At 35.6% G+C, this 21,883-nt stretch overlaps 2 protein-coding genes across 2 annotated transcripts; one reads left to right on the top strand and one right to left on the bottom strand.

Moving 5' to 3' along the window:
* Positions 1-213: 213 nt before the first annotated feature.
* Positions 214-3,548, top strand: LOC148767923 (uncharacterized). Its single transcript, XM_088822690.1, has 5 exons — positions 214-356; positions 465-862; positions 968-1,047; positions 1,153-1,320; positions 2,127-3,548. The coding sequence occupies exons 1-5, from the start codon at positions 214-216 to the stop codon at positions 3,546-3,548; spliced, it is 2,211 nt and encodes a 736-aa protein (XP_088678816.1).
* A 1,125-nt stretch (positions 3,549-4,673) lies between these two features.
* LOC105959655 (uncharacterized) lies at positions 4,674-6,909 on the bottom strand. Its single transcript, XM_088823273.1, has 2 exons — positions 6,691-6,909; positions 4,674-6,069 (listed from the first exon to the last, which is right to left on the bottom strand). Exons 1-2 carry the CDS (start codon positions 6,793-6,795, stop codon positions 4,816-4,818), a joined length of 1,359 nt encoding a protein of 452 aa, XP_088679399.1. The 5' UTR covers positions 6,796-6,909; the 3' UTR covers positions 4,674-4,815.
* Positions 6,910-21,883: the final 14,974 nt, after the last annotated feature.

Here is a 21,883-nt window from a genome sequence, read left to right as displayed (position 1 = left end):
GATGGTAAACTCGATGTTGGTTTCCCGGATGATCAATACGATCAAACCATCATTGAGATCCACCATCACCTATATGGAGAACGTGCAGGACCTGTGGGAGGATCTTTACGATTTTCCATCGGAAACAATGCTCGAGTTCATCAATTGAAAGCTGATCTTGCAGCGTGTAAACAACAAGGGCAAGCAGTAGTGATTTACTATGGACGTCTAAAGATGATGTGGGACGAACTGGTGAATTACAAACCTATACCCGAGTGTAGGTGTAGTGGTTACAAGTGCAACATCTCATCTTCACTGGAAAAGAAGCGAGATGAGGAGAAGGTGCATCAATTCTTGATGGGGCTGGATGATGTGATGTACGGAACAGTACGCTCTAATATATTGAGCATGGAACCATTGCCCAATATTAATAGAGCCTACGCGATGATAATTCAAGAAGAATGACATCTAAACATTGCCCGGAGCAACGAAGATCGCGGCGATGCAGTGGGCTTTAGTACTCAATTGGGATCACATGCGAGAGCAGCGGCTGTACGCAACAAAGAGAAACAAGGGATATGCACCCATTGTGGAAAATCTGGGCACGATGCTAAAACGTGCTATCTGATTGTCGGTTATCCAGAATGGTGGGGAGATTGGCCTAGAGGGAACCAGAAAGGGACTTCCCGAGGCAGAGGAGGAGGACTGATCGAATGTGGCAGAGGAGGCAGTGCAAGAGTAAATGTCACTCGTGTGCCAGCAGAAAACGAGGCCACTCGATTCGACACGGAACGACATGCCTTCCCCAACCTCAGTGGAGAGCAATGGGCCACGCTACTTGCAATGTTGAATTCAAGTAAAAGTGGTGGTGAGCGACTTTCTGGTAAGAAAATTTATGATGAATGGATCGTAGACTAGGGCGCCTCTCATCATATGACCGGAAATTTAGAATTGTTATCCCATGTTTGTGAAATAACACCGACTCCAGTGGAACTTCCTGATGGAGAAAATGCAATTTCTTTGAAAGAAGGAAAATTATGCCTAGGAAGCGGTCGTTATTTGAATAATGTTTTTTTTGTTCCGACTATGAGTTGCACTCTTATATCCGTGTCTAAATTTTTTAAAGCACTAAAATCTATTATTACTTTCATTGATAAGTTATGTGTGATACAGGACTGCATCTCGAGGATCCTGATTGGAGCGGGTGAAGAGTGTGATGGGGTCTATTTCTTTCGAGCAATTCCGACAGCACGAGCATGTAAAGCGAGCGGTTTGGATGAACGAGAATTGTGGTATCGAAGATTAGGACACCCGTCCAAGAAGTTGTTATCTTTTATTCTAGTAGTTAAGAGTGGTAGTAGTATATACACTAATAAAGATTCTTGCGATATTTGTTTACGAGCAAAACAGACTCGAGAAGTTTTCCCTACAAGTAATAATAAAGTCGTTGATTGTTTTGCTTTAATTCATGTTGATTTATGGGGTGCTTATCGGACACCTTCGACTTGTGGTGCTGTCTATTTTTTTTGACTATTGTTGACGATTTTCCGAGAGCTGTTTTGATTTATCTGTTCCTCGATAAGAAAGAAGTTGAACAAACAATTAAATTTTTTTGTGACATGGTTGATAGACAATTTCAGAAGCAGGTTAGAATTGTACGTAGTGATAATGGTACAAAATTCCTATGCCTAAGATCATATTTTGAAGCACAAAGAATTTTGCACCAAACATCATGTGTCGCAACACCTCACAAAACGGTCGAGTGGAGCGCAAACACAAGCATATTTTGAATGTGGCTCGAGCGTTGATGTTCCAGGCACACTTACCGATACGATTTTGGGGTGAGTGTGTTTTGACAACAAGTTACTTGATAAATAGGACCCTGTCTTTACTTCTTGGCGGCAAAACTCCCTATGAGATGCTGTTTGGAGAGTTGCCACAATATGGCGTTTTGAGGACATTTGGCTGTCTATGCTAATGCACATCGGGTTGATCGCAACAAAGATAAATTCGGTGAACGCATTAGAGAGTGCATTTTTTTGGGTTATCCACATGTAAAGAAAGGATGGCGAATTTTCGACATAAAAACCGGCGAATTCTTTGTTTCCCGTGACATTGTATTTTCTGAACATGTATTTCCTTATAAGACGAACGTTGAACCTGAATCTCGAGATCTGGTTGGAGAAACAGTTGATAATGTCCTCGATGATGACACCGACGAAGTGAGGGGGAGTAATGAGGCAGGTGATGTTAGGGAGAGGGCTAGCGACGAGGCAGGTGATGTTAGGGAGAGCGACCAACAAAATGAAGCAGTAGAAATGGTGGATGGGGGAGCCACTGATAATACTGAAGATGTGGTGGCTCCGGTGCCCAAAGAAAATATGGGAAGGGGTCACCGACACCATAAGTCGACTGTTTTGTTGAAAGATTTTGTTACATACAATGCTCGATGCTCGCATGACCCCGTTCACCCTACACTCGACTCACAACAAGGATTCTCAGGTACTTCCCTTTATCCCATAATTAATTATGTGACATGTGATAAATTATCTGCTAGGCATAGAGCCTTCGTGGCTCAAATTGATACAGGTGTTGAACCCACACGATTCTCTGAGGCTATGAAATATGAGAAATGGAGAGAAGCAATGAGATTAGATATTCATGTTTTGGAGAACAATAATACTTGGACTTTGGAGACTCTTCCTGCCAGAAAGAAGGCCATAGGCAGAAAATGGGTCTACAAAATCAAGTACAAGTCCAACGACAGTATTGAGCGGTACAAAGCTCATTTGGTCGTACTGGGGAATAATCAGCGGGAAGGCATAGACTACAAGGAGACATTTGCATCGGTAGCAAAAATGGTAACGTTGACAACATTTTTGGCCGTGGCTGCAGCAAAGAAGTGGGAGCTTCACCAAATGGATGTGAATAACGCATTCTTGCATGGCGATTTGAGCGAAGAGGTTTATATGAAATTGCCACCCGGTTTTGCTTCCGCTGATCAGACGAAGGTGTGCAAATTGCAAAACTCGCTATATGGTTTAAGGCAGGCTCCGAGATGTTGGTTTACGAAGTTGACAGCAGCACTTAAGCACTATGGCTTCTCTCAATCGTTATCGAATTATTCTCTTTTCACTTATGACAAGGGATTTATTCGCTTAAGTGTAGTGGTTTATGTTGATGATCTAGTTGTTGCAGGAAATGATTCTACCGATGTGACTCATTTCAAGAATTATCTTGGACGTTGCTTTCATATGAAGGACCTTGGTGTACTAAAATACTTACTTGGCATTGAAGTGAGTCGCGGGTTAGATGGAATTTTTCTATGCCAGCGAAAATATGCGTTGGACATTATGGCTGAGACGGGTTTGTTAGGGGCCAAGCCAGCGCCTGTTCCGATTGAACAAAATCACCGACTCGCTTTGTCAGAACACCCACTTATAGAGGATCCAGAACGTTACCGGCATTTGATTGGTCGGCTAATCTACTTGACGATAACTAGGCCCGAACTTAGTTATTTGGTGCATATATTGGCGCAATTTATGAAGAATCCAAAGGTAGATCACTAGGAAGTTGCGATGCGAGTAGTTCGTTATTTAAAAGGACAGCATGGCCAAGGTGTGTTGTTGCGTTCTGACATTGACTAGCGACTGTATGCCTACTGCGATTCGGGTTGGGGGAGTTTCCCGATAACACGACGTTCGTTAACTTGTTATTTTGTGATGTTAGGAGGATCGCCTATCACTTGGTAAATGAAAAAACAACATACTGTGTCTCGATCATCGGCCGAGACTGAGTATCATTCAATGGCAACTACATGCTGCGAGCTGTGAGCAAAAGTGGTTGAAAGGACTTTTGCATTTACTCGGGATCTCAAATGAAAAACCAATGGGTCTGTATTGTGATAGTCAAGCAGCTTTGCACATCGCCGCAAATCCTATTTTTCATGAACGAACGAAACATATTGAGATTGATTGCCATTTCGTTCGAAATGAAATAAAACGAGGTCATATTGCTACGTCCCATGTACGGACGCATGAGCAGCTCGCCGACATTTTGACCAAGGGACTTGGTAAACCACAATTCGATCAAATTCTTCGCAAGTTGGGGATTCACAATCTTTATGCGCCAATTTGAGGGGGGTATTGACATATATATGAGTTATACGTATTTACGTTTATTATTATTGTATTTTAGGTAGTTTGTTTTGCATGGTAATCCTATATGATTTGGATTCCTTGTAACTCCCATATAAAGGAGACTTACGTTTAATAAATAAGAGAGACAAGATTTCTTCTCCAAAAGGATTTCACAGCCCAACACGGGTGTCCTACTTTTTACGAAGATACGACACAACCTGGCATGAGTGTCCGAGCCGTGTCCGCGTGTCCAAGTGTCAGATACGAGGACTCTTCACCTTTTAGAAGTGCCCGTACAGTAGGGACCTCAGATGGTTTAGTAATTTGCGTTTTTTGTATAATGAGAAGGAAAACAAATATTTCGTGATTTGCAAGCTATTGCACAAGAATAAAGATTTATCCGACGCACCTATATAGTCAGCTCAATCAAAGAGACTATATCCTCTCAATTACTCCAAGAAAGAAGTAAGGATTTTCAATAGGCATGTCTCAGTTTAAGTGTGTGTTTGTGTAATTATAGGAAAGAGGAAATCATGAAAAGAGACAGTTAGGAAGTAAATTGATAATTCAGTGTTTTTTTATTAACAATGTTTAGTAACAAAAAAATTAAAATAAAAAAATAAAGAAAAAATAAATGACAAACAAATGCAGCAAGACATCAAACCATAAATTCTCCTCCTCAAAATATTTCTGAAGTTTAGAATTTGATGTTAAGGACCTTACCAAGAGGCTGATAGTTCTTGGCAGAAGCAGCATCATCGTATTCATTTATTTCCGTACTATTACCAAAATCTCTCGAAAACGATTCTTCGCGTAGAGCAACTAACGCCGCCTTTCTCCGTTCTTTGTGCTCCTTTCTCCTCTTCATCTTCTCCTCCATCACTGCTTTTGCCTTCTCCGCCGCTTCGGCTCTGCTAATCGCCTGCTCTGCTCTTGCCCTCATCTCCCCGATTCTCGATATCGCGTTTTCCAATTCCTTTTTCGTATTCTCCAACTCTCCACCGTTTTCGTCGCGTTCTTCTTCTTCGGTTTTCACCTCGTTGTTTTCTTGCATCAATGCTTCTTTCAGCATTCGGTTCTCTTTCTTCGTTTCTTCGGCTTCTAACCCCATCTGCTGGAGCGCGTTATAGAGGGCCGATTTCTCGCCTTGCGCTCTTGCTTCGGCAGCTTCGGCAGCAGCCGTTTTCGACCTCCCTTTGTGTATTTCGGATTTCAGCAAAGCTATCTCGATTTGGGCATCGTTCTCGTTTTTCTTCGTCTCGTCTTTTGCGTCGACAAGTGCAGTTCTCAGCTGTCGTAGCTCTGTTTCGAGCGAACCGATATAAGCCGATTGGTCCGAGTTCTTCTTCTCGTGCAATTCCGCTTCGTCTTTCAGTCGGTTGAGTTCGGAAATTGCGTCCGAAGCAACTTTCTCGTGAAAGATTCGAAGATCGTTAGCTTGCTTAACTTCCTCCTTCAACGAATCGATATAAGTGGATTTTTCCGTAAATTTATTCTCCAAATCTCGAATAGTCTCGTTCGCGTCAAGTAGTGCATTGGCTGCTAATTCTAACTCTGCCTCTTTTGCAGATACATAATCCATTTGTTTCTCTCTCATAACAAGAGATTCTATCTCTAAACTTTGCAGCTGGAATAGTGTCGATTCTAAGAAACTCGTAACGTACGAGAGCTTTTCTCGAGCCTTTTCCGATTCTGATAGCTGATGGGATGTTCTCTCGAGGGAAGATTCGAGTTCGTTTATACGTAAATCGGCTTCTTGCGATTGGTTGATGTACAAGTCTTTTTGAAGTTCGGAGTTCGTTAGCAAGATCGAAAGTTCGTTTGCTGTTTGTTGATGGTGATCTATCTTGATAAGGGCTTGTTTGTATGCTGAGTCTTTTGCTTCTATTTGAACTTTCAAATTTGCCACTTCTTTCTCTAGGTTTTCGACTTCTCTCTCTTTCTCTTCTTCCTGCATACGAAAAGATATATCCAAACGGTACATAATTCGAAACTTAAGAATACGGATTTTTCGGAATGGCATAACTATTCATTTCTTGAATAAAAAAAAACATAGAATCTTGACAATTATTAACCAAGAAGCTATGTAGCACAGACAGGGAAACAGTGATGCGGGGAAACGGGGAAATGACATATCCCAAAAAATGGGGATACGGAAACTTGGAGGAAACTTATATATATAAAATTATAGGGGTATATTTATAAATATTCTATGTAAACATATTTAAGTTTGCATTTAAACATAAATTATTTTTATATGTTTTGATACAAACATATTGAAAATAAATTTTCCTATCAACCGTCAATTTGCAATTGATCGTTAAACACTTTAAATAATTAGGGAAGGAACAAAAATATTTGAAAAATTACTATTCAATATGTTTCTAACTTTTTAGAAATTGCAAATTAAACCATAAGGTGTCCAGCAAGTGTCCGACACGAAACGTGTCCGAAACGCGTAAACATTAAGAAATTGAAGTTTCCGTGCTACATAGCCAATAAAATATTGGATCTTAATCAGTAAAAAAATGCAATAAATTATAAATCAGAAGATATATATGTATATATATACATGGTTTTTCGTCGGACAATCTTTGCGGTGGTCGCGGTTTGTCTGGCCGAAGAAAGAGATTGCAGATTGAACTGAATCGATTGGCTTCGTATCAATCTCACCCATCCTTTACTCCTCCAAGCCAATCCAAGAAAACTAAATTATCAATTAATATTGGCTTCTACCAAAAAAAAGTAAAAAGAAAAACTAAAACAAATAGCATGTAACACTAGTGAATTTTATTTGATTTCAGACAAGGGTCCTATGTGAAGATTAGTATTATAAGGTTAATTGTGATTGGATAGATAATATCGAAGTGCCAATTGTTGCCACCATTTCATAAACTTTACAAAAGAATTTCTTGTAAGAATCGCCAAATGGAGGACCCTTCGGTTTTCTTGAGTCAAGTGTAAGAGATTTTAACTGCTTTGTTTGGACAACCGGCGCCTATTTTTATTTCCTTCTTTTGTTGTTTGTTCTCTTTGTCCAAGAACCAAATTGACAATCAAATATTTTCTTCGTTTGTTTGGATTATGTTCAACATGTGGGATAAGTATATGACATAGGCTCACGGGTGTAAATGAGTCAAGCTCGAGCTTGAGTCAAATTTGGTGAGCTCGAACTCGAGCTCGACCTCAAATCGAGCTGGGCCTGCGAGCTTAGCTCATATATATATATATATATATATTATTTTTGTTTATAAATTTTTACATCATATTAATTTTAGTTTTTATTATAAATTATTTATTTGAAAAATAAAAAGTTATAGAAGAAAACATAGATCTGTAATATTATATATTTTATTGTTATATAAAGCTCGCAAGATGCCTCATGAGCTCATGAACAACTAAAGATGAGCTCGAGCTTTTTTCGAGCCGACTCTGCTCATTTACACCCCTACACACGCTCAAATAAATTATAAATCTAACGTGTTTATTTAGGCCCAACAAGCCTGTTAAGGCGTCGGGTTGGATACACCATATACAGGCCTAAAAAAAAGCTGTAGCCAACTAATCCAATCTCTAAATTTCAATGTGAAAGGAATTCTACAATCCCATATGGACTAATTGTAGAAGGTCGAGTTAAAGGCTTCCATGAACATTGAAATATATATATATATATATATATATACTAGCAATTCTTCCCAGCGTCATACACGGCTAGCAATATTGCAAAAATGAAAAAAAAAATTAGATATATGATAATTAAATTGTATTAAAAAAATTGTACTATAGTAAAATAATTAATTATGAAATTTAAATTACCAAAATAACGTTAATTTTCCTACAAATGTGATCATACAAATCGCAACAAAACACGTGGATTTAATTAATAAGCATTAACCACAAAATAAATTGTTTACAAAAAACATTCTAAAAAAAACTATATGCGAGTGGATTAGGATTTTGCTAGCCGATTTGCAAATATAAACAAGGAAAGTCCTTACAGAAAAAAAGGCTTGAAAATAATATATAAATAATTTTAATTTTTGTACAAATATGCGATTAGGGTTTCATAGGCTGCCCTAGCGTTTCTTACTCTTATTTATACTAGCATTTTTGCCCCGTGCTTTAATATATAATAAGAAAATATAGTATACTAACATAGTAAAATTTAATAATGTAGCATTATTCATATTTTATATAACATTAGTTTTTTTAAATCTGACATATTAAGATTTATAATCCAAATATATAGATTAAGATTTAATGAATATAATTTCTATCTTTATCTCTTAAAATTTGAGATATATTGATGAAAATAGGAGATTGATAATTGTTGAAAATTATAGTTAAAAAATTAGTAGACAACAAATATTAAAAATATTTAATTACAGAAATACAAGTAGAGTTTTTTAGGGTTGCCCAGCGTTTCTTTCTTTTATATATATATATATATATATATATATATATATATATATATATATATATATATATATATATATGGTTAATTGGGCCAACTCAATGGGTCTACAATTTCTTTACCTACTAGGCCATGAACTCAATATTGAAGACCACTACCATCGAGGCTCGATCATCTTCAAATAAGGTTTGGACCCGACAATCTCAATCAATTAAACGTCAGCTCAATCAATGATGTATAAATAAAGGTTTTAACTCATTCCTTAAGGTACGTCCATCTGATCAATACTACAACATGTATTTTCTGAACTATTTCTACTATCCGCAAGTCTGACTTGAGCATCGGAGGGGTTTCCGCCGGATCAACCCCCAACTTTGTGTACGTGTTCTATGATCGCATATATCTCAAGGTCATCAAGTTCGTGTGCCAGTGATCCACTTTGCTCTTCCAATTCATCTTACTTCAACATTCTAAGGTGATCTAACTCTAGCATCATCATTATGGTGTCGTCTGTGGGAAGGCATACTAGATCACGTAGCGCGCATGATGGCCTTGGGACATCTGCTCGGGGGAGAATGGCACAGTTAACAACCTCCCGCGTCGGCGAGGCTCTGGCTTGCCACTCCCCCCTCTGCGTATTCGGGATCCAACACGCTCCTCCTCACGAGGCCCCATTGGGTCCTCAATAGGATCCACTCTTCCTTGCTCCTCAAACGGTTCAGATAACCGAAGAGGACCTTCAGCGTATGATCGCGGAAGCTTCAACAAGATCGACTTCTACTTGCTCCTCGAACGGTTCAGATAACCGAAGAGAACCTTCAGCGTATGATCGCAGAAGCTTCAACTCGTGCTACCACTGAAGCAATGGCACAATACATCCATTGCGCAACCACCACTATATGATAACAACCACACAACGAGTGTGTGGTGGGCATCCACTTCGGACCCTAGATTTTGGATGCAACAATCCACTCATCGCAAAGAAGCGCGAACTGGGTAGCAACGCCCATACTCACCTCCGAGAGGCAACGCCTCTCCCTTACGAGCTCCTCCTTTCAACGATGTCAATGACAGTTGCAGTCTTTCAAGACCATCACAGGGTTCATGATCGCCTGATCCTAAGTTGTGGGCTATGTAACCCCAAGGTTGGGCATCACTACCCAAAGGGTTAGACATCCCATCTTAAGAGATGCTTATCATCTCTCTAACCCAAGGGTAAGAGATCCACTTATGGGGTGGACATCAACCACCTCAAAAAAATAAAATAAATAAATCGCGTGCAAACCAGGGCGTGCGCCCCACGCCCCCAGCACGCACGCGCCACATAGCGCGCCCGTGCCCCACGTGTCTTGCGCTTCGGGCCGCCCTAAAAAAGGACAACAAAAAGAAAAGCAAAATGAGATGAATGAATAATAATATCTTTATTATTATTATTCCACGATAATGTTTAACGCAAAACTACAACACTGATCTACTCTCAACTCGATCCGCACCAATCGCGCGTCCCACGCCGATCGCGCGCCATGAGCCGATCGCGACCTCCGCGCCAAGTTCCGCGCCGGTACCACTCCGTTGCCAGACAACTGCCATGAGAAACCAACTCGCTCGGTACTACGAACCTGTTGCGAGGCAACTCCAACAAGAGCCGACTCACTCGGTGCTACGAACCCGCAGTAACTCCCACAAGGAGCCAACTCGCTCGGTACTACGACCCGTAGCGAGAAAAATCCCACGAGGAGCCAACTCGCTCATTGCTACGAACCCAGAGCGAGACAACTCCCTCGAGGAGCCAACTAGTTCGGTCCTACAAACCCGTTGTGAGGCAACTCCCACGAGGAGCAACGTCGCTCGATACTATGACTCGCTGCGAGACAACTCCCATGAGGAGACAACTCACTTAGAGCGACCTCAATCCGTGCGCTCGTCCGTCACACATCCAACGCTCCAGCAACCTCACTGCGAGACAACTTCTTCGAGGAAACAACTCGCTTGCAATCAGTGAATAAACAAATTCACTATACAATCACCGCATCATGATAAAACGATTACAACCCTGTGAACACTTAGAGATATTATGGGGATCTATATAGCCTGGGCGAGCTTGATTACTCATATTTCTCTACTTGTTTTAGACGGGTCCGTCATTAAAATGTGGCCACGGTCCTAACATACTTACGACCCATCAGGTCTAACAAGGGGGACGATCCCTATAAAAAAATCTTGAGAGTATGATCCCCTCATCAAGTACATCACGCACAAGACTATATGTAAATACATACAAGCAACGCGTCAAACCATTGACAATGTCTATAAATAAGAACTCCATTGAGAAGATAACTCGCTCTGTCCTAATACATTGTCGCGAGGCAACTCGATCAACTATATTACCCATGACGAGAGAATTCCCGCGAAGGATAACTCGCTCCGTGCTACTACATCATCATGAGACAACTGCGACGACTCAAGTAACTTGCATTGCGACAACTTGGTAGCGCCCCGCGCTACCGTCGCAAGACTCCAGCCGCGCGTCAACGCGCCTTTGCGCCCCTCCGATCCACACTCCAACGCGTTTTCGTGCACCATCAGGTCATAGCCAACGCAAGACCACTACAATTTTTACTCTCGACACAATCTGGAACCCATTTCGACATGCCCCCACATCGACTCGAGAGTGGGGGTTAATGATATGCCTAATTGGGCCAACCCAATGGGCCTATAATTTCTTTACCTACTAGGCCACGAGCCCAATATTGAAGACCACTACCACCGAGGCCCGATCACCTTCGAATAAGGTTTGGGCCCGAAAATCTCAACTAATTAAACTTCAGCCCAATCAATGAGGTATAAATAAAGGTTTTAACTCATTCCTTAAGGTACCTCCATCTCAGCAATGCTACAAAATGTACTCTATGGACTATTTCTACTATCCGCACGTCTGACTTGAGCGTCGGAGGGGTTTCCGCCGGATCAACCCTCGGCTTAGTTTACGTGTTCTATGATCGTAGGTATCTCAAGGTCATCAAGCTTGTGAGCGAGTGATCCACTTTGGTCTTCCAGCTCATCCTACTTCAAGCCTTTAAGGTGATCTAACTCTAGCATCATCAATAATGTTTTTCAAAAAAGAAAAAAAAAAAGAAAAAAAAGACAACACCTCCATCACTTTAATGCACATCATTTCTTGCCTACACAATTGTTCGTTAGCATCTAGTTTTGTATCCACGAGCGATATGTGACTTGAGCGTTCGAGTATAATCACGAAGGAGATCCCTTAGGCGACGAACATATTTCTTCATTTGATCAACTGGAGCTTGTGTGCAGTAACCCTATCGTATTTCAATTCAATTACTCCCTAGCCCTCGAGCTACCCAACTTGAATAGTTTTGAATCATTTTTGCCCAATTTGTTGGAATGCAAACCTGACCCTTTAGCATCCAAGGTTTTAGCGTACAAACCGCAAATCAATGCTACTCATAGGATGCAAAATGCAATTCACCCGATTTTAAGCTAATTGACAAATTAAGCGTGTTTTGATTTGTTATGATACTACACTTGAGAGGTGTACACAAATCACCCAAATAGTTTTTGATTTGATATGGTATTTTATGGGCAATGCTTAAACTAGGATTGAGACTGAGTTGTTTCGGTTATTTATTGATCTAACAATTGCAACAAGATAAATCGATTTTCTTAAAATTTGAAAATTATTGGCGACCCAACCTTTGTCAACCGAATAGTAAGTTCAAAATGGGTTCGTTGATGGGTATATTCATCCACCTAGTTCACTTAAATTTTTTTCTAAAGTTTGAAATAAAAATATGCATATTTTGCCTAGTGGCACTATACCATCATTATTCATTAATTCAAAATAATGAGCAATAATTTGGCAAAAAAATCCAATTATGGCGGAAGCTTTATGTCATTTTCTTTTTCTTTTTTGGGTTTTAAAAAAATAATTAAAATACTAATAATTTTCATAATTCTTTGTTAACGTTGACCATTTAGAGAATCATGCCCTCCTCCTTCATGACCGAAGAGGAAAGCGTTAGGATAATAGACTGAAAGTCACCCCACTTTTATCTATATAAAATAATTTATATTAATAATTTATTTATAATATCAGTTATTTATGAGCATTTGCATTTGGGCATCATATGCATTTAATTTATTACTTGCATAGTCGTATATAATACTAGAAATGCGAAAGATCATTTTGAAAACTCGTTTAAAATATTAATAAACTTGTTCGCAATTTAAATGGAATTGGACTAAATAGTGAAATAAATATTGTATGTATCTTGATTACTGCTAACATAAGCAATCTATATAATATATAAACGGAGAATACACAATCAAACTTTTTACATCTTCAATTTAGATCAATATTTTTCAGTTCTTTCATTTTTGGACTTCTTTCCTTAATTTGAATTTATTTTTCATCCATATTTTTTATATTTTCATCCATATTTGATTTTTCATTTATGTTAATTATAAAATAAATTTTAGATTGATATGTAATAAGGAAATTTCGAATTTCCTTTGATTTGGCCAGATCATATCTTTTATTTTTTCTTAAAAAATTGAATATCAACATTTATGTTAATTATATAATAAATGGTTATTTCCTTATTTAAACATATTTGACTTAATTATCATACTCAATACAAGTATAAAACCACATTTCTCGTCCAATACCAAAGTAAAATTGTCCATCCGTTTTTATATTCATCTTCACCTCACTCCGATGCCAGAACCAAGAAATGAAAGAAAAAAAGAAAGTTGGCCGATGATATTTTGTTAGTGTTGTTTTTTCCGTTTTTATTATTACAATTTTTATACAATTTTATTTCAATGATGTTTTATCATTTTTACTTACTTATTTAATTCTATTGCTTTCAAAAGAAACTTTAAATTACCATTCTATTTTATTTCATTTTTTTAATATATCCAATCAAATCTTTATACACATTAATAAGGATTTATATATTATACATATTGTGGGGCCCACCTCATCACACGAATTGTACATTCAGGTTGACTTATTTATTTCAAACTTTAATACGTACAACAAAAAGAGTGTCTACACATGAAAACTGACAGTATAAAAAACTAATAATTGTATAGAGGGATTTGTACAAAAGATGTTTTTTAATGCTGGTTATAGAAACGTATGTACAATTCATGGGGTTAAACAAAAATATAAATTTGGAACTTGAATGTGATTTGTATAAATGATGTTGTGCAATGCTGGTTATGGAAACTTATGTGGAGAGTTTTGATAATTGTACTGGATCAAAGTATAGAGATACACCTGCAAAACAATAATACAATTTAATAAGGGATTTATATACTATATCTATTGAGGGGCCCACCCCATCACATGAATTGTACATTCAGGTTGAATTATTTATTTCAAACTTTAATCCGTACAACAAAACCAGTGTCCACACATGAAAATTGACAATATAAAGAAAACACTAATAATTGTGTAGAGGGATTTGTACAAAAGATGTTTTTTTAATGTTGGTTATAGAAACTTATGTACAATTCATGGGGAGAAATAAAAATACAATTTTGGAGGTTGGATGTGATTTGTACAAAAGATGCTCTGCAATGCTGGTTATGGAAACTTATATGGAGAGTTTTGATAATTGTACTGGATCAAAGTATAGAGATACAACTGCAAAACAATAATACAAATTAATAAGGGATTTATATATTATATATAATGTGGGGTCCACCCCATCACACGAATTGTGCATTGAGGTTAAATTATTTATTTCAAACTTTAATACGTACAACAAAAATAGTGTCCACACATGAAAATTGACAATATAAAAAAACTAGTAATTGTATAGAGGGATTTGTACAAAAGATGTTTTTCTAATGTTGGTTATAGAAAATTATGTACAATTCATGGGGATAAATAAAAATACAATTTTGGAACTTGGATGTGATTTGTAAAACAAATGCTATGCAATGCTGGTTATGGAAACTTATGTGGAGTGTTTTGATAATTGTACTGGATCAAAGTATAACGATACAACTGCAAAACAATAATACCAATTAATAAGGGATTAATATATTATATATAATGTGGGGCCCACTCCATCATATAATTGTACATCCAGGTTGAATTATTTATTTCAATCTTTCATAATACGTACAACAAAAACAGTGTCTACACATGAAAATGGACAATAAAAAAAAAACTAATAATTGTGTAGAGGGATTTGTACAAAAGATGTTTTCAATGGAAGGAAGTTATAGAAACTTATGTACACAATTCATGGGGATAAAAAAAAATACAAATTTGGAACTTGGATGTGATTTGTATAAATGAAGCCCTGCAATGCTGGTTACGAAAACTTATGTGGAGAATTTTGATAATTTTACTCCATCAAAGTATAAAGATACAACTGCAAAACAGTAATACAAATTAATAAGGGGTATATATATTATATATAATGTGGGCTCCACCCGATCACATGAATTGTACATTAAGGTTGAATTATTTATTTCAAACATTAATACGTACAACAAAAACAGTGTCCACACATGCAAATTGATAATATATAAAAAAAACTAATAATTGTGTAGAGGGATTTGTACAAAAGATGTTTTTTAATGCTGGTTATAGAAACTTATGTACAATTCATGGGGAGAAATAAAAATACAATTTTGGAAGTTGGATGTGATTTGTATAAAAGATGCTCTGCAATGCTGGTTATGGAAACTTATGTGGAGAGTTTTGATAATTGTACTGGATCAAAGTATAGAGATACATGTGCAAAACAATAATACAAATTAATAACGGATTTATATATAATATATAACGTGGGGCCCACCCCATCAAAGAATTGTACATTTAGGTTGAATTATTCATTTCAAACTTGAATACGTACAATAAAATCAGTGTCCACACATGAAAATTGACAATATAAAAAAAAGCCTTAATAATTGTGTAGAGTGATTTGTACAAAAGATGTTTTTTAATGCTGTTTATCGAAATTTATATACAATTCATGGGGAGAAATAAAAATACAATTTTGGAAGTTGGATGTGATTTGTATAAAAGATGCTCACCAATGCTGGTTATGGAAACTTATGTGGAGACGTTTGATTATTGTATTGGATCAAAGTACAGAGATACAGCTGCAAAACAATAATACAAATTAATAAGGGATTTATATATTATATATAATGTGGGGCCCACCCCATCTTATGAACTGTAATCTCATGTTGAATTAATTATTTTAAACTTTAATACGTTCAACAAAAATTCTGTCCACAAATGAAAATTGATAATATAAAAAAACTAATAATTGTATTGAAGGATTTGTGCAAAAGATGTTTTTTAATGTTTGTCATAGAAACTTATGCACAATTCATGGGGATAAATATAAATACAATTTTGGAACTTGGATGTGATTTGTATAAAAGATGCTCTGCAATGTTGGTTATGGAACTTATGTGGATAGTTTTTATAATTTTACTCGATCAAAGTATAAAGATACAAGTGCAAAACAATAATACATATTAATAAGGGATTTATATATTATATAATGTGGGGCCCACCCCATCACATGAATTGTACATTCAGGTTGAATTATTTATTTTAATCTTTAATACGTACAACAAAAATAGTGTCCACACATGAAAGCTGACAATATAAGAAAACTAATAATTCTATAGAGGGATTGTACATAAGATGTTTTTTAATGTTGGTTATAGAAACTTATGTACAATTCATGGGAAGAAATAAAAATACAGTTTTGAAACTTGGATGTGATTTGTATAAAAGATGCTCTGCAATGCTGGTTATGGGAACTTATGTGGAGAGTTTTGACAATTGTACTGGATCAAAGTATAGAGATACATCTGCAAAACCATAATACAAATTAATAAGGGATTTATATATTATATATAATGTGAGGCCCACCCCATCACATGAATTGAACATTCATGTTGAATTATTTATTTGAAACTTTAATACGTACAACAATAACAGTGTCTACGCATGAAAATTGACAATATATAAAAAAAAAACTAATAATTGTGTAGAGGGATTTGTACAAAAAATGTTTTTTAATGCAGGGTATAGAAACTTATGTACAATTCATGGGGAGAAATAAAAATACAATTTTGGAATTTGGATGTGATTTGTATAAAAGATGTTCTGCAATGTTCGTTATGGAAACTTATGTGAAGAGTTTTGATAATTGTACTGGATCAAAGTATAGAGATACAGCTCCAAAACAATAAGGGCAAATGGCAAAAAGGCCCATCACATGGGACTTAAATGCATTTTGGTCCACAAAAAAAACAGTCTAGTCTCTCAATTAAGCCCATCCTCATGTCTTTAGTCTAAAATACCCTCAATAATATAATTCTTATCAATTCCACCCATTATGCTCTTACTTCCTTAATATTACACATTGACCCCGGATTTAAACAAATATATCAAATTAACCCCCAAAACTTTTTTTTTTCAGAAAATAATTTTTTTTCCGAAATGTTTTTTTTCCGGCCAGATTCAGGCCAGATTCCGGTGTTGACTTTTTTTTTTTTTTTTTTTTTGAATTTTTTTTGAATTCTTTTTTCCAGATTTTTTTCCTGCCGGTCAACCACCGTTGACCGCCGGTCTCCGGCGTTGACTTTTGTTTTTTTGAATTCTTTTTCTTAGAAAAAAAATATTTTAATTAATATTACTGTTTTAGCTACTAAATTACTGTCTCAGACAGTAATATTACTGTTTGATACAGTAATGTTATGAATATTATTTTTTCCGAACAGTAATAATATGAATATTATTTTTCCGAACAGTAATATTATTAATATTATTGTCTAAGACAGTTAAATTACTGTTGAAGACATTAATTTAGCATCTAAGGCAGTACTATTAATTAAAATATTTTTTTTAAGAAAAAAATGAAAAAAAGCCAATAACAATTAAATTACTGTCTCCGACAGTTAAATAACTGCTGGAGACAGTAATTTAGCAAACGAATACAGTTATACTAATTAAAAATATTTTTTTTAAGAATAAAAAAGTCAATTAACAGTTAAATCACTGTCTCCAACAGTTAAATAACTGCCGGAGACAGTAATTTAGCAACGAATACAGTAATATTAATTAAAAATATTTTTTTTAAGAATAAAAAAGTCTATTAACAGTTAAATTACTGTCTCCGACAGTTAAATAACTGCTGGAGACAGTAATTTAGCAACGAATACAGTAATATTAATTAAAAAAAATTTGATGAAAAAAAAAAGAGTCAATTAACAGTTAAATTACTGTTTCTGACAGTTAAATAGCTGCCGGAGACAGTAATTTAGCAGCCAAGACAGTAAAATTAATTAAAATATTTTTTTTAAGAAAAAACAAAATTATAAAAAAAAAAAGTCAACGCCGGAGACCGGCGGCGGTCAACGCCGGAATTTGGCCAGAAAAAAAATATTTCAGAAAAAAAATTATTTTCTGCAAAAAAAAAAGTTTTGGGGGTTAATGTGATATATTTGTTTAAATCCGGGGTCAATGTGTAATATTAAGGAAGTTAGAGCATAATGGGTGGAATTGATAAGAATTAGGGTTAAAATTGGGATCAAAATTGAAATTAGGGTTAAAATTGGTTAATTGATGAAATTGGGCTAAATTGGGGTGTAAATCATGAAATTGGAGTTGAATTGGGTTTCAATGAATTGGGGGTAATTTTGGTATATATGAAAGGATTTTCCTTATTTGCAAATAAGTTTGAATGGGTTGGATTTATTTGAAAGACAAAAAAATTGGATGTCCCTCTTTTAATTAAGTGCCCTTGTCATGGGCCTATTTGCCATTACCTCAAACAATAATACAAAATTTACTCAAAAAAAAAAAAAAAACAATAATACAAATTAATAAGAGATTTATATATTATATATGATGTGGGGCCCATCCCTTCACACGAATTGTACATTCATGTTGAATTATTTATTTCAAACTTTAATACGTACAACAAAAACAGTGTCTACATATGAAAATTGACAACATAAAAAATGGGTCATTAACAATAGACCCCTCATATAGATAATAAATGGTGATGTGTCCACCCCTTATATCTTTCTTTGTGATAATCCCTAAAAATTGTATTTCCAATTCTACCCTTATGTCAATTAGCATATTTAGCATCAATTATTCCTTGTTTTTCTCTCTTTTTATAACAATAATCTAATTCCTAAAAATCGTCTTCCAAATTCCTAAAAAATTGGTACGAAATAAATAAAAATGAATTTGTTTATTTTTTTTATTTTTTATTATTTTCGGATTATTTAGCCATTTTTATTTATTTTTATTTTTTAATATTTTCTTAATAAAAGTATTTTTTTTAAACAAAAAATTGAATGTTTTTTCTCGACAGGTTTACAACTCCAAATATGACTATAGTTGAATATTACTATATGTGACTAAGTAGACATATTCTTTCTTTATATTGTAATTTTTTACATTTTCAACTTAAAAATTCCGATTAGTGTGGTATAGTCATGTTTACCAAATTATATAAAACAACGAAGATCCCCTACTGTTTACGAAAACAATCCAATCAAAATCCCCAGAAAAAGTAACAATTTTGAATCTAGTTATTAGAAGTCAACTTGAAAACGAGAATATAAAACATATTCGAATATGACTATAGTCATATTCAACAATAGTCATATTCGAATATGACTACAGTCATATTCGAAAAATACATAAATATGATTATAGTCATATTCGAATATGACTATAGACATGTTACAACTGCTGTTCAGATCGGAAACTGTATTTTCAGATCTTAAAAAAAAATAGAAATCAAAAAATACATAAGTAAAGATAGAAAAATAACGAAAGAGAAGCATGGGGAGTCGACGACAACGATGGTGGTGGCAGTGGTGAAGGAAAGAGAGTGAGAGATGCGGCGACGGTGGTGGTGGTGGTGGACAAATCTGAAAAAAAAACTCAGAAATCAAGAAAGATAACGAAAAAGAAAGAAATAACCTTACGTGGAAACGAAGGAGGAGGCGGCGACAAAGAGCGGCGACGGTAATGGTGGTGTACTAATCTATGTGGAGACGATTGTGGTGTAAAGAGAAAGAAATCGAGAGAAACAACGAAAATGAGAAAATAATAAATTGCTAATCGAGTGAATCAACAATAGTCATATTCGAACCACAGTAGTCACATTGATGCTGCTGTTTCAAATCTGGAGAAAAAAAAAGAAAAAATATCGAAAAAAACGAAAGGGAGGGAGGGGGAGGCGACGACAACGAAGGTGAATGAAAGAGAGAGTGGGTGAATTTATAATTTTCTAATCGAGAAGAAGAAGAAGAGAAATTGAATTTCGACCGACCGGCGGTGACGAGTGCGCGAACAACGGTGGCATCTCCGAGGCGGACGGCTAGATGTAGTGGAGTGAGCGGCTGTGATCGGTGGCTAGGTTGAGCGGACTACGGCGGTGGTGCGAAGAAGAGGAAGGATGGCCGCGACGGCAGTTGCAGATCTGCACAGGAGAGAGAGAGAGAGAGAGAGAGAGAGAGAGAGAGAGAGAGAGAGAGAGAGAGAATAGTGAGGAATAAAATTATATCACGTTAAAAACCTAAAATATGGGCACTTTAGTCTTATCATGTCTGGTCAGGGGGTTTCACTAATTCAGATTGGGATTTGGGTTTTGGAAAAAATCTTTAAAGTCAATTGGGTTTAATTCAAAATATTTTCTAAATGTGGGGATATTGCATATTACCCCTATAGAAAAACTAATAATTGTATAGAGGGATTTGTACAAAATATGCTTTTTAATGGTGGTTAAAGAAAATTATGTACAATTCATGGGGATAAATAAAAATACAATTTTGGAACTTGGATTTGATTTGTAAAAAAGATGCTCTGTAATGCTGGTTATGGAAACTTATGTGGAGAGTTTTGATAATTGTACTGGATCAAAGTATAAAGATACAACTGCAAAACAATAATACCAATTAATAAGGGATTAATATTGACGCAGAACGGAAGCACGGTAAAGAATTAATTTCTACGAATTAATCCTATAGAACAAAATAACATTCGGAATCCAGCGAAAAGTCTGGAATCCACCAGAAAAATAGAGAAAGCTCTAAATATTTTATTAAAATTCGAAATTCTTTCTCAAAATAAAGTCCTAAGGCAGCTATTTCTACTAAAAAACTGATAACCTTAATTAAACTAAGAAAATACTAAAAATTACCAAAAGCGGCAAAAACGAGTTAAATCCAGATTCTAGTAGATCTCATAATTTTGGGAACAAAACAATTTACGGAATTCTAATACGATTTTTCTATGGTTTGATATTAATTTTCTAAAACTTACCTTAAATAGTAAAAAAAACTTTTAGGGATCTAAACGACGTTGGATTGCTGAAATTTGACGTGATTCACGAGCTTTGCTCATGAGTTTTGTTCCTTGCGCCGTTTCACTTGAGATAGAGTTCGTTTCGTACTAAAATACAATTTGGATTCGTTGAAAACCCTTATTTTTCCATAATTTCTTTCGATATCTCCATCGATGCCCATTAATAACTCTTCTCCGAATTAAATAGTTATTTTGCAATTTGAAATCCAATTTGACGTTCCTTATCAAATATATTATATATAATGTGGGGCCCACCCCATCATATAATTGTACATCCAGGTTGAATTATTTATTTCAACTTTAATAATACGTACAACAAAAACAATGTCCACACATGAAAATTGACAATATAAAAAAAAACTAATAATTGTGTAGAGGGATTTGTACAAAAGATGTTTTTTAATGCTGGTTATAGAAACTTATGTATAATTCATGGGGAGAAATAAAAATACAATTTTGGAATTTGAATGTGATTTATATAAATAATGCTCTCCAATGCTGGTTATGGGAACTTATGTGAAGAGTTTTGGCAATTGTACTAGATCAAAGTATAGAGATACAGCTGCAAAACAATAATACAAATTAATAAGGGATATATATATTATATATAATGTGGGGCCCATCCAATCACACCAATTGTACATTCAGGTTGAATTATTTATTTCAAACTTAAATACGTACAACAAAAACAGTGTCCACACATGAAAATTGACAATATAAGAAAAAACTAATAATTTTGTAGAGGGATTTGTACAAAATATGTTTTTTTAATGCTGGTTATAGAAACTTATGTACAATTCATGGGGAGAAATAAAAATACAATTTTGGAAGTGGGATGTGATTTGTATAAAAGATGCTGTGCAAATGCTGGCTATTGAAACTTATGCGGAGAGTTTTGATAATTATACTGGATTAAAGTTCAGAGATGCAGCTGCAAAACAATAATACAAA

This window comes from Erythranthe guttata, chromosome 9 (genome assembly GCF_056151865.1).
Source record: "Erythranthe guttata isolate IM_541 chromosome 9, IM_541, whole genome shotgun sequence".
NCBI lineage: Eukaryota > Viridiplantae > Streptophyta > Magnoliopsida > Lamiales > Phrymaceae > Erythranthe > Erythranthe guttata.
The sequence above is the reverse complement of the archived record's forward strand: the minus strand, read 5'-3'. Positions and strand labels throughout refer to the sequence as shown.

What these genes read in the sequence shown, in the direction of transcription:
- LOC148767923 (XM_088822690.1), top strand. Translation starts at nt 214, where the DNA reads ATGATGTGGGACGAACTGGTGAATTACAAACCTATACCCGAGTGTAGG. An exon ending in ATGGGGCTGGATGATGTGAT is followed by an intron (nt 357 to 464) that starts GTACGGAACAGT and finishes CATTGCCCGGAG; the next exon opens with CAACGAAGATCGCGGCGATG. An exon ending in AGTTGTTATCTTTTATTCTA is followed by an intron (nt 1,321 to 2,126) that starts GTAGTTAAGAGT and finishes TTTCCTTATAAG; the next exon opens with ACGAACGTTGAACCTGAATC.
- LOC105959655 (XM_088823273.1), bottom strand. Translation starts at nt 6,795, where the DNA reads ATGGGTGAGATTGATACGAAGCCAATCGATTCAGTTCAATCTGCAATC. An exon ending in ATTGTCCGACGAAAAACCAT is followed by an intron (nt 6,070 to 6,690) that starts GTATATATATAC and finishes TTTCGTATGCAG; the next exon opens with GAAGAAGAGAAAGAGAGAGA.